Here is a 12,215-nt window from a genome sequence, read left to right as displayed (position 1 = left end):
TGTTGTTGTTGGGCTTAGGATTTTTCTACAGTAGGTGTCTGTGACTTAGCGATAAATTCAACGACGAATAACAGCACACACACTTTACTTGTTTTCAAATAATATTGTTACGACAGCGGAAGTCACGTAACGCTAGTAACACGTCATGAGATTCTCGAAGGATCTTGACTTTTCCTGGCAACTCTAGTCTTTTCTAAGCGCCCTCTATTTTAGTATATAAGCCCGTCAAATAAAGCGGAGAAATAATTGCAGATAGAAAGAAAATTCAGACAAACAACAGATCATCTAGTTAGACTAACAGAAACCATAATAGATAGTTTTAACAAAAAAAGAACGCACTGTCACCTGCTTTCTCGACGTCGAGAAAGCTTTCGACACTGTATGGCACAATGGTCTGAGGTTCCGCATGTCAGAACTGGAACTACCTCGGGTGATTATTCGTTGGCTATCTAACTTCTTGGATAACAAATTATGTAAAATAAATGTACGGAGAACCTACTCTGAGGCATTTACCCCAAGACAGGCGTACCCCAAGGAGGGGTAGTTAGCCCTATTCTATTCATCATGTATGTAAGTAATATGCCACTAAAAGACCCAAATCACGGTTGTGCATCACAATTCGCAGACGATGTAGCGATCTGGAAAAGTGCCCCCATCCCACCCATAGCAACAACTAATCTACAACCAATTCTAAGTAATATAGAAGAATACTGCCAAAAATATAGAATAAAAATAAACGTTCCGAAAAACCATCTACTAACCTTCTCAAGATTAACAAAGCACCAAAAAGACCCACCCAAACTATATATGAATGGAACACTTCTCCAGACCACAACATCAGCAAAATTCTTAGGATTAACATTTGACCTAAAATTGATGTGGGTCCAACATACAAATAATATATTAACAAAAATATGGAAACGTACAAATTATGCAAGAAGTCTAACAGGCAAAACCCAAGGAACATCACCTGATAACATTATTAAAATACACAAAACATATATTCGACCCATAATAGAATATGACAATCCGGAATGGATAAACATAGTTCCAAAACACATAAATAAACTACAAAACCCAAGGTGCATCACCTGATAACATTATTAAAATATACAAAACATATATTCGACCCATAATAGAATATGACAATCCGGAATGGATAAACATAGTTCCAAAACACATAAATAAACTACAACACACATTAATCACCTCAGCATACAAGGTCCCCCGTAGCACCTCATCAATATTTATGCACAGATACGCTAATATGCAAACAATAGCCGACAGACTCTTGCTTTGAGAAAAATTGGCAAAAGAACGACCGACTTTTTGAACTCGATCGTTATTACATACATGATGGAAGTAGACCCAAGTACCTCTCACCTGTAAACATTTATTTTAAAAATAAGGATGTGATCAGGTCACCTACTGCTAGACATTTAAACCCTACACTAGTTAGAGCCTAAGAGCAATACATTTAAAAGGGTATTATATGTAAAATGAATTCGATTTGCCTCTAAGTAGTGAAATGTGTTACTTGAATTATGAACTTTAATAAGAAATGCAAAACACAGAATGTAACTGTGGATACATACATGAACATTGCCCTGAAAGGGGTCGGAGCAAGTGCGGTTTACTCCGACCCTCGTGTAGTATCAACAATCAACATTCACAGTCAATAAAGCACAGTCCGGAAAGGAGGGAGAGGTCCCCGCGTACCTGACCCTCCTAGGTCACAAAGGCCTAAAATCCGATCAGGAGGGGAGAGAGACAGACAGATAATTGATTCAAGTGAGCGGTAGTGACTATTTATTTAAGACTAGTTTTATTTAAGAAAGGACTTGTATCGCTGAAGTTTCTCAGGAAGAATTTATACCAGAAATTAACAAACGACCAGAGACGTAACAATATATATATATTTGGAACAAGTTAAGCGTATGTACAATAAAGTGTTCACATTTTTTTCATACCTCATGGTGAGACTGGTAACATACTTAAAGGAATTCACTATTAACGACAAAAACATGTTATGGATTATTATTTACATAGTAGATAGATCATCACTGTCACCGATAATGCAGTTAGGTACTGTTTATATTTATAAATATATATATAACTATGTAAAGAACTATGGTTTAATTTAATGGCATTAAATACTTTTGTTAATAAGATATGTGTTTGTTTGTTTCTTGTTAAGCACAATGACCTACTTATGATTTTCTCACCACTTAACACTAATCACTGTGGAGGGGTGATGGGGTAAAAGTTATATATATAAATAAATACATTGAGAAAGATATAGAATGTATTATACATTACAGTTTTATGAGACTTTGGTGAATGTTCTAATAATATTTATGTGCGATATTCTTAAGTAAACTGATTTATGCATGAGTATTAGACAGAGTTGTTTTAACAACAGGTTCAAACAAAAATAATATGTGTTTGATAACTCAATTGAGTTTTCTTGTGTAACAAATAAAAATACTGGAAAAGTTTGAAAGAAATGAACGCAATCTTTATTATTAGTAGTAAAAAAACAAAATGCACCATGCCCAATTCACAAATGAGTGGATGGTTGCTTCTACAGGATCATTATCTGTTTCAGTGGTTCTCTTTCTCTTAAGACAAGCCTTTGTTGAAACAAATATGATAAGTACAAGGAAAGACAAAGAAAAACTAAGGCTCCATATCGATATAGGAAACTTCGGTGCACCTTGTTACATTGGAGTCATTAGTTGTTGTCCTCTCCATTTTGTGATTCCAACCAATGACAGGAGGAGATGCCACCAATGACTTTGTTTTTAGACGGTACCTGTTTGCAGGTCATCCGATAATGATTATTCATTGATCTCAGGTGATTAGTTACTCAAGGAACTCAACATGCAGTACCATATGACTCCAAGTATCATAAGCCTTGGTCAACTTTAGGGGAAATTTACAGTTCTAAAAGGTACCCATATTGTCTTACTTGCCAGGGAAACAATTCTGACTGGCAGTGATCATGTCCATGGTTTTTCCACTGCAGTCTGTTCAAGACCTTCCAATGTGGTCACTACACAACTGTAAAATTTCCTCAAACGTGTATTTCTTAATGTGTTTTTAAGTTAGTTACCTAAAAATTGTTTTCTGCACACTACACAACAGTAAAATTTTTTTCCCCAGTATGTATTCTCTGATGCACTCTTAACTGACCATTTATTCAAAAGCATTTCCCACACACAACACAACTGTAGGATTTCTCTTCAGTGTGTATTCCTAGATGATTTTTTAATGCAAAATTTGATCCAGTTATCTACACACAATATAACTGTAATGTTTCTCCCCAGTATGTATTCTTTGATATTTATGTCAATATTTGTTGCAAATTGTTTTCCACAAACTGGACAAATGTAAGTTTCTCTCCAGCATGTATTTTCTGATGTACTTTTAGCACACCATTTGTTCGAAAGTGTTTCCCACACACTACACAACTGTAAGGTTTCTCTCCAGTATGTATTATTTGATGTATTTTTAGTTCATTACTTGTTCTAAAGTATTTGCAACAAACCGCACAGCTGAAAGGTTTTTCCCCAGTATGTATACTTTGATGTGTTTTTAAGTTACTACTGGTTCCAAATTTTTTTTCACAAACTACACAAGTGTAAGGTTTCTCCCCAGTATGTATTCTTTGATGTATTCTTAATTCACTATTTGTTCCAAAGCATTTCCCACAAACTACACAACTGTAAGGTTTTTCCCCAGTGTGTATTCTTTGATGCTTTTTTAAATCACTATTTGTTCGAAATTGTTTTTCACAAACAGCACAACTGTAAGGTTTTTCCCCAGTATGTATTCTTTGATGTACTTTTAAGTTACTATTATTTATAAACTGTTTTTTACAAACTTCACAACTGTAAGGTTTTGTCACAGTATGAGTTCTCAGATGCCTTTTTAAGTTACTATTTGTTCCAAATTGTTTCCCACACACCATACAACTGTAAGGTTTCTCCCCAGTGTGTATCCTTTGATGTTTCTCTAAGTCATTATTTGTTGCAAATTGTTTTTCACATACTGCACAACTATAAGGTTTCTCTCCATTATGTATTTTCTGATGTACTTTTAACAAACCATTTGTTCGAAAGTGTTTCCCACAAACTACACAACTGTAAGGTTTCTCTCCAGTATGTATTCTTTGGTGTATTCTTAATTCACTATTTGTTCCAAAACATTTCCCACAAACTGCACAACTGTAAGGTTTCTCCCCAGTGTGTATTCTTTGATGTATTTTTAAATCTCTGTTTGTTCGAAATTGTTTTCTACAAACTGCACAACTGTAAGGTTTCTCCCCTGTATGTATTCTTTGATGTATTTTTAAGTTACTTTTATTTATAAATTGTTTTTGACAAACTGCACAATTGTACGGTTTTTCCATACTGTATACTCTTATGCAGTTTTAATTCATTATTTGTTCCAAATTGTTTTCCACACACTAAACAACTATAAATTGTCTCCCCAGTGCGTGTTCTTTGATGGGACTATTTCTTTTAAAAGTTCTCCCACAAACCACATAAGTATATGATTTCTCTCCAGTGTGTATCTTCTTTTGTTGTATTATGGTATCCACTGTTCCAAAATCTTGTCCACAGATTACCTGATTGTATGGTTTACCACCATCCTGATATATATTAAATTCTTTTAGGTTATTTTCATTGAAATTTGTTTCTCCACAAACATCACTGTTGGGTTTTGTGACTTCTTTTAAGGAATCTTCTTTTCTTAAGACACCATAACCAGAAAACAGACTTCCATAACAGGTGTTCACACAGGTGTTTATATCTAAAATTAAGATATATGATACAACAAATATAATTAATACATTCATTTAATTAATGAAATTCTAAATTAATTTTAATGATCTAACACAATCAACACAAACATAAATATCAAAATAATAATAGTAAAGACAATTATGATGCAGTATTCATAGTTTCACTCTTTACAAAACTTCTCTCTACAACTTAAAAGTTGAAGAAAAAGGTTTGCAATAAATAAAGTCTAGAATCAACTTTGAAAATATGATGGTCACTTTTCACAACAACTTAAGTTACTTACAGACAGTAATTTTCTAGATTAATTCTTAGAAATACCTTCTTACTTCAAGTCATTGATTATCACGAAATCTTCCAATGTTTTATACTATTGATATGTTGATTAACATTAAAACTTTAAAGTTTCTGTTCAGAAGATCTATGTGCAAGTTAAACAAATAATTAGAAATGCCAAGATTTTGACAAAATGATACTGTTTAATAGCATGTTACTGTTTTATAACGTTAAAGAAGTATTACTGGCTTAAACATGCAAAATAGACTGGGAGTTTGAGATAAATCAGCTCTTGAAATCAACAATACTGTGTGTGTCCAGAAAATCATTTCTAAGGAAATCATTTATAGCAACAAATTCTCTGTATATTCTGAAATATTAAACTAAAGAAAATGGCTGCAACAATTACTCACAAAGTTGATACATTAAGAACCAGAAAGATAATAAACATTGGTTAGCCAGAAGTTTCTTTCAGTTTCATTTTATATTAACAATGACTATTAGCAACATCAAATTCCAGTAAAATGTAATTTTAACATTTTCTTAATTGTTTTGTTTTCATTTTGTCATTTCAAAATTTAACGTGATTGTTTCCAAGTAGAGGTATGAAAAACACACCAAACATGGAGCTATACACTTCAAGTTAATCAGGCCTCAAATAATTCAATAACTTTTAAAATATTACCAAGAATTCAAACATTTCTTTTCAGCCAGCGTTTATGAATTTGAAGTTACTGGAGATTTATATACTTACCAGAAGTACTTTCCAACCTAAGTTCAATTTGTTGTAAATGTTCTTTGAAATCAGTTTTTGTTTTCACATTCAAAACACGATTCTTTGAACTATTCAAACCATCACCACTGCTGTAACTGAACTTTGAAATAACCTCATCTTGTGGTAGATCACTAGGCTGCTCTGTTTTCAGTTTGAGAAGTTTGTTCTAAAATTAAACAACACATTCAAAATGTCAATAAAAATATCAGTTAATGGCATCAATAAATAGATAAAATATACAGTCTCTACAATGTACTAAATTAACAAATTACTATATAAATCTAACATTTAACAGAGTTGCTCATAATGAACAGTATTAAAATTATTTAAACACTTAAAATATTTTTCATGTTTGTTTCAACAAGACAACATGAAAAAATCTACAGAAGACAAAAGCTGTTTCATTTCTGTTACTTTCTGTTTCAGATTTTGGTTCAATATACAATACTTGAAAATAATATATTATTCTGAAGGAAATATAGTTTTCTTACATAAGCAAACAAATAAAAGTATTTAACCTTACATGCATATCATATTAAAATGACATAAATCACGTAAATAAGTTGTAAATATGATCAGCTTCAATATTCTGATGTTTCAGGTTTTTCAGTTTGACTCTTTATCTACAAGAAATGACACATAAAACATGTTTTCAGGTAATATAATTAGCTAATTCAGAAACCAGCATTGATGTTTCAATTGTAAATTTCTATCTCCAACATTCTGTAATTTAAAGAAAACCAAGAAATATTTTAACATAAATAAAGCATTTAGACATTACAATGCCCTCTTGCATATTAATAATGGAACACTCACAGGAGCTTCAGGAAAGATCTGTTCATAAAAACATATTCAAGAAATGTTTAATTCACAGATGGGTATAATAAAGTTAAAAGTCTATATTTTACTTCTGCAACAGTGAGTTTTCAACATCTTTAAAAAGTACTGAGAAGACGGAGGGGCCAGTGAAGGCATAGTTCATACACAAAGCATCTGTACAGAACAAAGGTGCACCATGAGAAGTGGTACCCAAGCAGGGAAAACCACACTACATCCAGAACAGGTATGTTCTACACCCAGAACTACAGAAAACTGAAAATGGTGGAATAATACACAAGTAAGTATGATGGGCCAGCCCCAACCATGCAGCCGAGGTTACACGACTCGGTGCTAGATTTAATGGGTCATGGTACCCATATCACCCTGTTGGTGGCAAAGGCAGTTGGACTGCAAATATGTACATATCTTTGTGATAGGATCCCCACTAGCAACAACTGGATTTATAAAATAATGATGCAACACCAAAGTGGACAATCCTTCTGATCAACCTGAAGGAGTCCAAAAGGCAACATCCCAAGTTTGGATTGATGGGATCATATATGCTATACTCCACCCAAGGTCCAGAAAGCATCTGGTCTGGATTTATGAACAGTCATTTTCACTCCCCAATCAAGTGGGCAAGGAGAATTCCACTTCCCCATGGAATTGTGGAGAGGACGTGGAAAACTGTTCCACAAAGGGCCTAAGATAGGATTGTGTTGTGTTCGGATTTACAAGGAGATAGTGAACCCCCTGCATGAATAACCTAAGATCTGACAGTATTCATAGAGGGTCCAAGCTTCCATGTAGGTTGGTCCTGCTCCAACTGACATCTGGAAAAAACTTCCAGGGACCCAGGCAGGAGGGCCCCCAACTTCGCCCTCTTCTCTGAGAGTGGAGAAAACTCAACACTTCGAGGAAAATCCTCTGTCCACCACCCCAGTGACTGGGAACTGGGTGTGATGAGGACTCCCTAGCTCCACTAGTAGCAGTAGGGAGGGAGGGAGGTATTTGTGTGTGCGGAGAGTCCTGAGGAACAGGTCTCCGGAGACAGTGCAACAGGTGAACCATATTCCCCAAGTTTTAAAAGCAAACCAATCTCTGCTGATTCAGTTCTAAAATCAGCAGGGACTGGCAAAATCCCCTTTAGCTTTATTTATGATAGTCCATGAGTAGTGGTCCATTGGATTTGTATTGTGAGATAATATTATCATCCAGAATTGTGTCGAGATGGTCTTATGGAACATCTCATCTTGACAGAGCCATGAACAGATATAATTAAATAATATAATAAAGGGACTTGATAGTGTTGATTCATAATATTTTTCGTATTTAATGGTAAAAATTGTAAAACAAGGGGACACATATAAATTTTGGCAAGTTAGGAGCCATCTCCAGCTAACACAGCTATATTTTTTTAACAGGATGGTTGGCTTTTGAAATGGGTTGCCTTCAAATGTGGTAGATGCAATTAATTTAAGGGAGCTTAAGGGAAGGCTTGATAAATATTTCAATAAGGGCTGGTTTTAAGATTGTGAATATTTAGTTGAATAGTGGATAGGATGGCCTAGATGGACAAAATGGTCCCTTGTCATCCTTTTACGTTATGTTAAGGAGGTAGATATTTTAACAGTGGTATAGGTATTGGTTCTCCATCAGAAGGACAATGTAACAGAGGAAACCAATGTAAAAAAGTAAGAAAGGAAGATAAGCATAAAGGAAAAGATTCTCCCAATTTTTACTTAAACCAAACCCTGCAAAACTTAAAAATCTGTTAACAGAAAAATATCTAAATGATGAAATAACACATTCTAACCATTACAGGTAATATATATATTGAACATTATATTTAATTAGCTATGGTAAATATTTTTATTTTGATGTATGTAGGTAGATTACTATGATCACAAGTTAATATTATTCTGTGGCCAGTAAAGCTGGATCCAGAACTGGAGTCCATTAAAAGTCAAATCTATCACATGTCTAGACTGCACATAGAAGCCATTGCTGACCTCCAATTTCCATGGTAAAATTAGATGAATCTGGTGACCTACTGGTTCCCATTATCCCAATACATATAGGCTCAGTCAATTTGATCAACCTTACTGTTAATTATTAAACTGTACTTACTGTAACTCTGAATTTACTACGTGTATCTATATTCACAACATGTCACAAGCTTTTAATGAGCCTGTGGTACACAAAAATTTACACTTTTTAACAACGTATGTTCAGTAAAGATTTGCCTGTGACTTTACAAAACCTTTACGGCATCAGTATGAACCAATGGTGATTTTCATGCTAAGATTAAAAAACTTTTTTTTTAATCTTACAGTTTTCATTATTCTCCTCATAACTTCTAAAGGCTGTTAAATAAATATCAAGTTTTCTTTGGTAAGACATACATTTTTATCTCTTATTTTTTCTACCCTAACACTAACTGTAGCAAAATCATTGATGTACAGTGAAATGAAAAGTTGAAAAATGTGAAATAAAATGAGTAATAACTTTTTCTTCTTTTTTTAAATGCATGATCAGAATAGTCCATCACAACTAATTTTCAAAACAGCTTCTTGCAAGCATGAAAACTGTTGTAATTATGATTTCAAAAACAAAATCCTGGTAATTATTTAAGATAAAACCAAGAGTACTCTGTGAGAGACTACTCTTCACCTTACTCTTGGAAATTTTGAAATGAAATTAAATAACTTGTATCAAATTAAATTAAAAACATAAAACAGATACAACTGAATGGTAGAACTAACAAACCAGAATTATATGGAAATGTTTGAAATGAAGCCCAGCACCAGTACACTTAGATTTAGAGCACTAGTATTAACTCTACTGGGAGTATAAGTGCTAACATTCAAAGTGTTGGTTGATAATGAAGGTACAAATGTATTAATGCAAGATGGAAAAAGGAAAACCGAAAAAATGTTTTTTCGATTCTAACTTACAAGATATAAAAAGGGCCATTTGAAATTTTCTCCACATTCAAATAAATATATTTCAACTTCCACATCTATTTTAGTTGTAAACATAATACTATATCAATACAAGAGTTGGTAAAGATTTTTTGCTATCATTATCATATTATAAACTACATGAAAACCACCTTTGAGTTTGACAATGAGTGGGAATCAAAACTCTATAGTTGTGCTGTAACTTGTACTGTTGTAGTTGTAAAAATGTAGTGTCCAATTTCTCAGTATATCTTTCTTTATGCATATAGATTAGAATAATGGATAACTTACAGCTTCAGATAACACAATATCAGAAAACAAGTGAGACAGTGAATTCTACTTTTATTCTATTATTCCTTCTAACGTTTAGTTCAACCATGAATTTTTCTGTTTTATCAAAATTAAATTTAGAGAGCTAACTCACCTTGACCACCTTAATTACAACCATCTATGTATTACGAAACCTATAGAAGCTTCCCCTAGCGGTGACATAGAGATATTTTAAGAATGTAAAAAGTATATAGATTTATGGTAATAGCTAGTCACATAAGATGTAACATTGTGGTCTAACCACTGTATACAAAACGAGTTAATTCACGAGGTATAATGTGTGTGTGTGTTTATAGCAAACTACAATGGGCTATACTACTGATTTTTGCCTTAAATCCGTAGACTTGCCGCTGTCCCACCTGGAGACACCAGATATTGATAGAGTAATTATTGTTATTAATCTTTAGAAGTGGCTTGATTTTGGAACACTGTGTTGTTCGGAATTTTTTCCTAATTCATTTATTTATTGAAATTAATAACATTAACATTTATGTTGTGTTGTTTATCATTATTTCTACCTAGTCCTGGCCAGGCACTGGTTTACTGTTTTTTTAATTAAGTGATAAACCAATCATGCTCGCCCTTTCAGCCAAGGTGGGGGAGGGAGCGATATATTGTGACGGTCAATCCCACTATTCGTTGCGAAAAGAGTAGCTCAAGAGTTGGCGGTGGGTAGTGATGACTAGCTGCCTTCTTCTAGTCTTACGCTGCTACATTAGGGACAGCTAGCGCAGATAGCCCTCGTGTAGCTTTGCGCGAAATTCAAAACAAACCAAACTTTTTTGATTTACATCAGTGACATAGGTGAAGGAGTGTTCAATAAATTACTTAAATGTGCTGATAATATTAAGGTCTTGGGTGTTGCTAACTGTGAGGAGGGTGCTACTGCTTTACAAAAGGATTTAGATCATTTAGTGAGCTGGGCAAATAAATGGCAGATGGGTTTTAATTATAATAAATGCAAGATAATGGATGTAGGTTATCATAATTTGAATTATAAGTATAATTTAAATAAAAATAACCTTAGCAGTGTTATCAAATGAAATGATTTTAGTGTAATGATTGATCAGTTTCTTAAGTCATCCAAGCAGTGTGTTGTTTTTAGTGGTAGGGCAAATAGGAGTTTAAGTTGTATTTACAGAAATATTGTATACAAGTCTAAAGAGGTCCTAATTTCATTGTATAGGTCACTTGTCAGGCCACATTTGGAGTCTTGTGTTCAGTCTTGGGCTCCTTACCTTAGGAAGTACATTGAAGTGCTGGAAAGGGTTCGGAGGAGGGTTACTAGAATAGTGCCTGGGATGGAAGGGTTGTCATATAAGGAAAGATCAAGATCTTTGAAATTGTTTTCTTTTGAAAAAAAAAGAGTTAGAGGGGGATCTGATTAAAGTATTTAAGATTGTAAAGGAAATTGATATTGTTGGTGCATCATCGTTTTTCGTAGTTAACGGTGAGAATAGTAAGTCTAGAAGATACAAATATACATCTTGGCAAGGTAGGATCATCTTGAGCTAAGACAGTTTTATTTTTCTAACAGGTTGGTTATCCTTTGGAATGGATAGCCTTCAGATGTTGTGGAGGCAGTAAATTCAAGTGAGTTTAAAAGAAAGCTTGATAATTATATGAATGATAATGGTTCAATTTAATATTTTTATTCATTTATTTATTTGATAGTTTAGAGGATGGGACAGCCGAAATAAACCAACAGGTCCCTTGTTGTCCCTAAACATTATATTATATTATAAATAATCTTATCTAAAGTCGTGTGTTACGTATTAGAATTTCAAATGGTCTGAAACCGAATTAACTGATAATTTAAATTTAGTAGTTTAATTGTACTTTATATTTAGCAGTTAAGTAAAAGTTGATATATAGTCAGTTTATGATATTTGCCAACAAGGTTGATACACAGTTTTCTTTTATACAAATTCGTTTTAATATACACACAACAATACAACTAACAATAACAGTTATTACAAACAATGATTTATAAACAAAAGTTTCACAAACGTACAAGCAATATAAAGCCTTCCTTTTAGTCTGGAACTTCTTCGATATATTATCAAGGGTTCACGATGAGCGAGTTGATTATGAGTTGACGTAGGTATAATTCACTTAACGGGAAGCTAGCTAGCTTTGTCCTTCTCGCTGATCACACGTCGATAATTTTCCTACTGGTGACGTTAGGTAATGTTTTCGTAAAAATACTAATGTCCAATAAGAATCCACTGAAGTTAAATAATT

The 12,215-nt window shown here is 33.5% G+C and overlaps 2 protein-coding genes across 2 annotated transcripts; both read right to left on the bottom strand.

Annotated features, from left to right (window-relative positions):
• Positions 1-2,496: 2,496 nt before the first annotated feature.
• Positions 2,497-10,119, bottom strand: LOC106475646 (zinc finger protein 271-like). The gene is made up of 3 exons (XM_013936327.2): positions 10,066-10,119; positions 5,839-6,025; positions 2,497-4,818 (listed from the first exon to the last, which is right to left on the bottom strand). The coding sequence occupies exon 3, from the start codon at positions 4,412-4,414 to the stop codon at positions 3,347-3,349; it is 1,068 nt and encodes a 355-aa protein (XP_013791781.1). The 5' UTR covers positions 4,415-4,818; positions 5,839-6,025; positions 10,066-10,119; the 3' UTR covers positions 2,497-3,346.
• Positions 4,472-10,089, bottom strand: LOC106475645 (zinc finger protein 16-like). The gene is made up of 3 exons (XM_022379704.1): positions 10,066-10,089; positions 5,839-6,025; positions 4,472-4,818 (listed from the first exon to the last, which is right to left on the bottom strand). Exons 1-3 carry the CDS (start codon positions 10,087-10,089, stop codon positions 4,472-4,474), a joined length of 558 nt encoding a protein of 185 aa, XP_022235412.1.
• Positions 10,120-12,215: the final 2,096 nt, after the last annotated feature.

Source organism: Limulus polyphemus, unplaced genomic scaffold, assembly GCF_000517525.1.
Source record: "Limulus polyphemus unplaced genomic scaffold, Limulus_polyphemus-2.1.2 Scaffold8919, whole genome shotgun sequence".
Taxonomy (NCBI): Eukaryota; Metazoa; Arthropoda; class Merostomata; order Xiphosura; family Limulidae; genus Limulus; species Limulus polyphemus.
This window is presented reverse-complemented; position numbering and strand designations above follow the sequence as displayed.

Excerpts from the sequence above, each read along its gene's own strand:
- LOC106475646 (XM_013936327.2), bottom strand. The coding sequence starts at position 4,414 with ATGGAAAAACCGTACAATTGTGCAGTTTGTCAAAAACAATTTATAAAT.
- LOC106475645 (XM_022379704.1), bottom strand. The coding sequence starts at position 10,089 with ATGGTTGTAATTAAGGTGGTCAAG. Across the intron at positions 6,026-10,065 it reads TTGTAATTAAGGTGGTCAAG|AACAAACTTCTCAAACTGAA; the intron begins GTGAGTTAGCTC and ends GTTTAATTTTAG. Across the intron at positions 4,819-5,838 it reads TAGGTTGGAAAGTACTTCTG|ATATAAACACCTGTGTGAAC; the intron begins GTAAGTATATAA and ends TCTTAATTTTAG.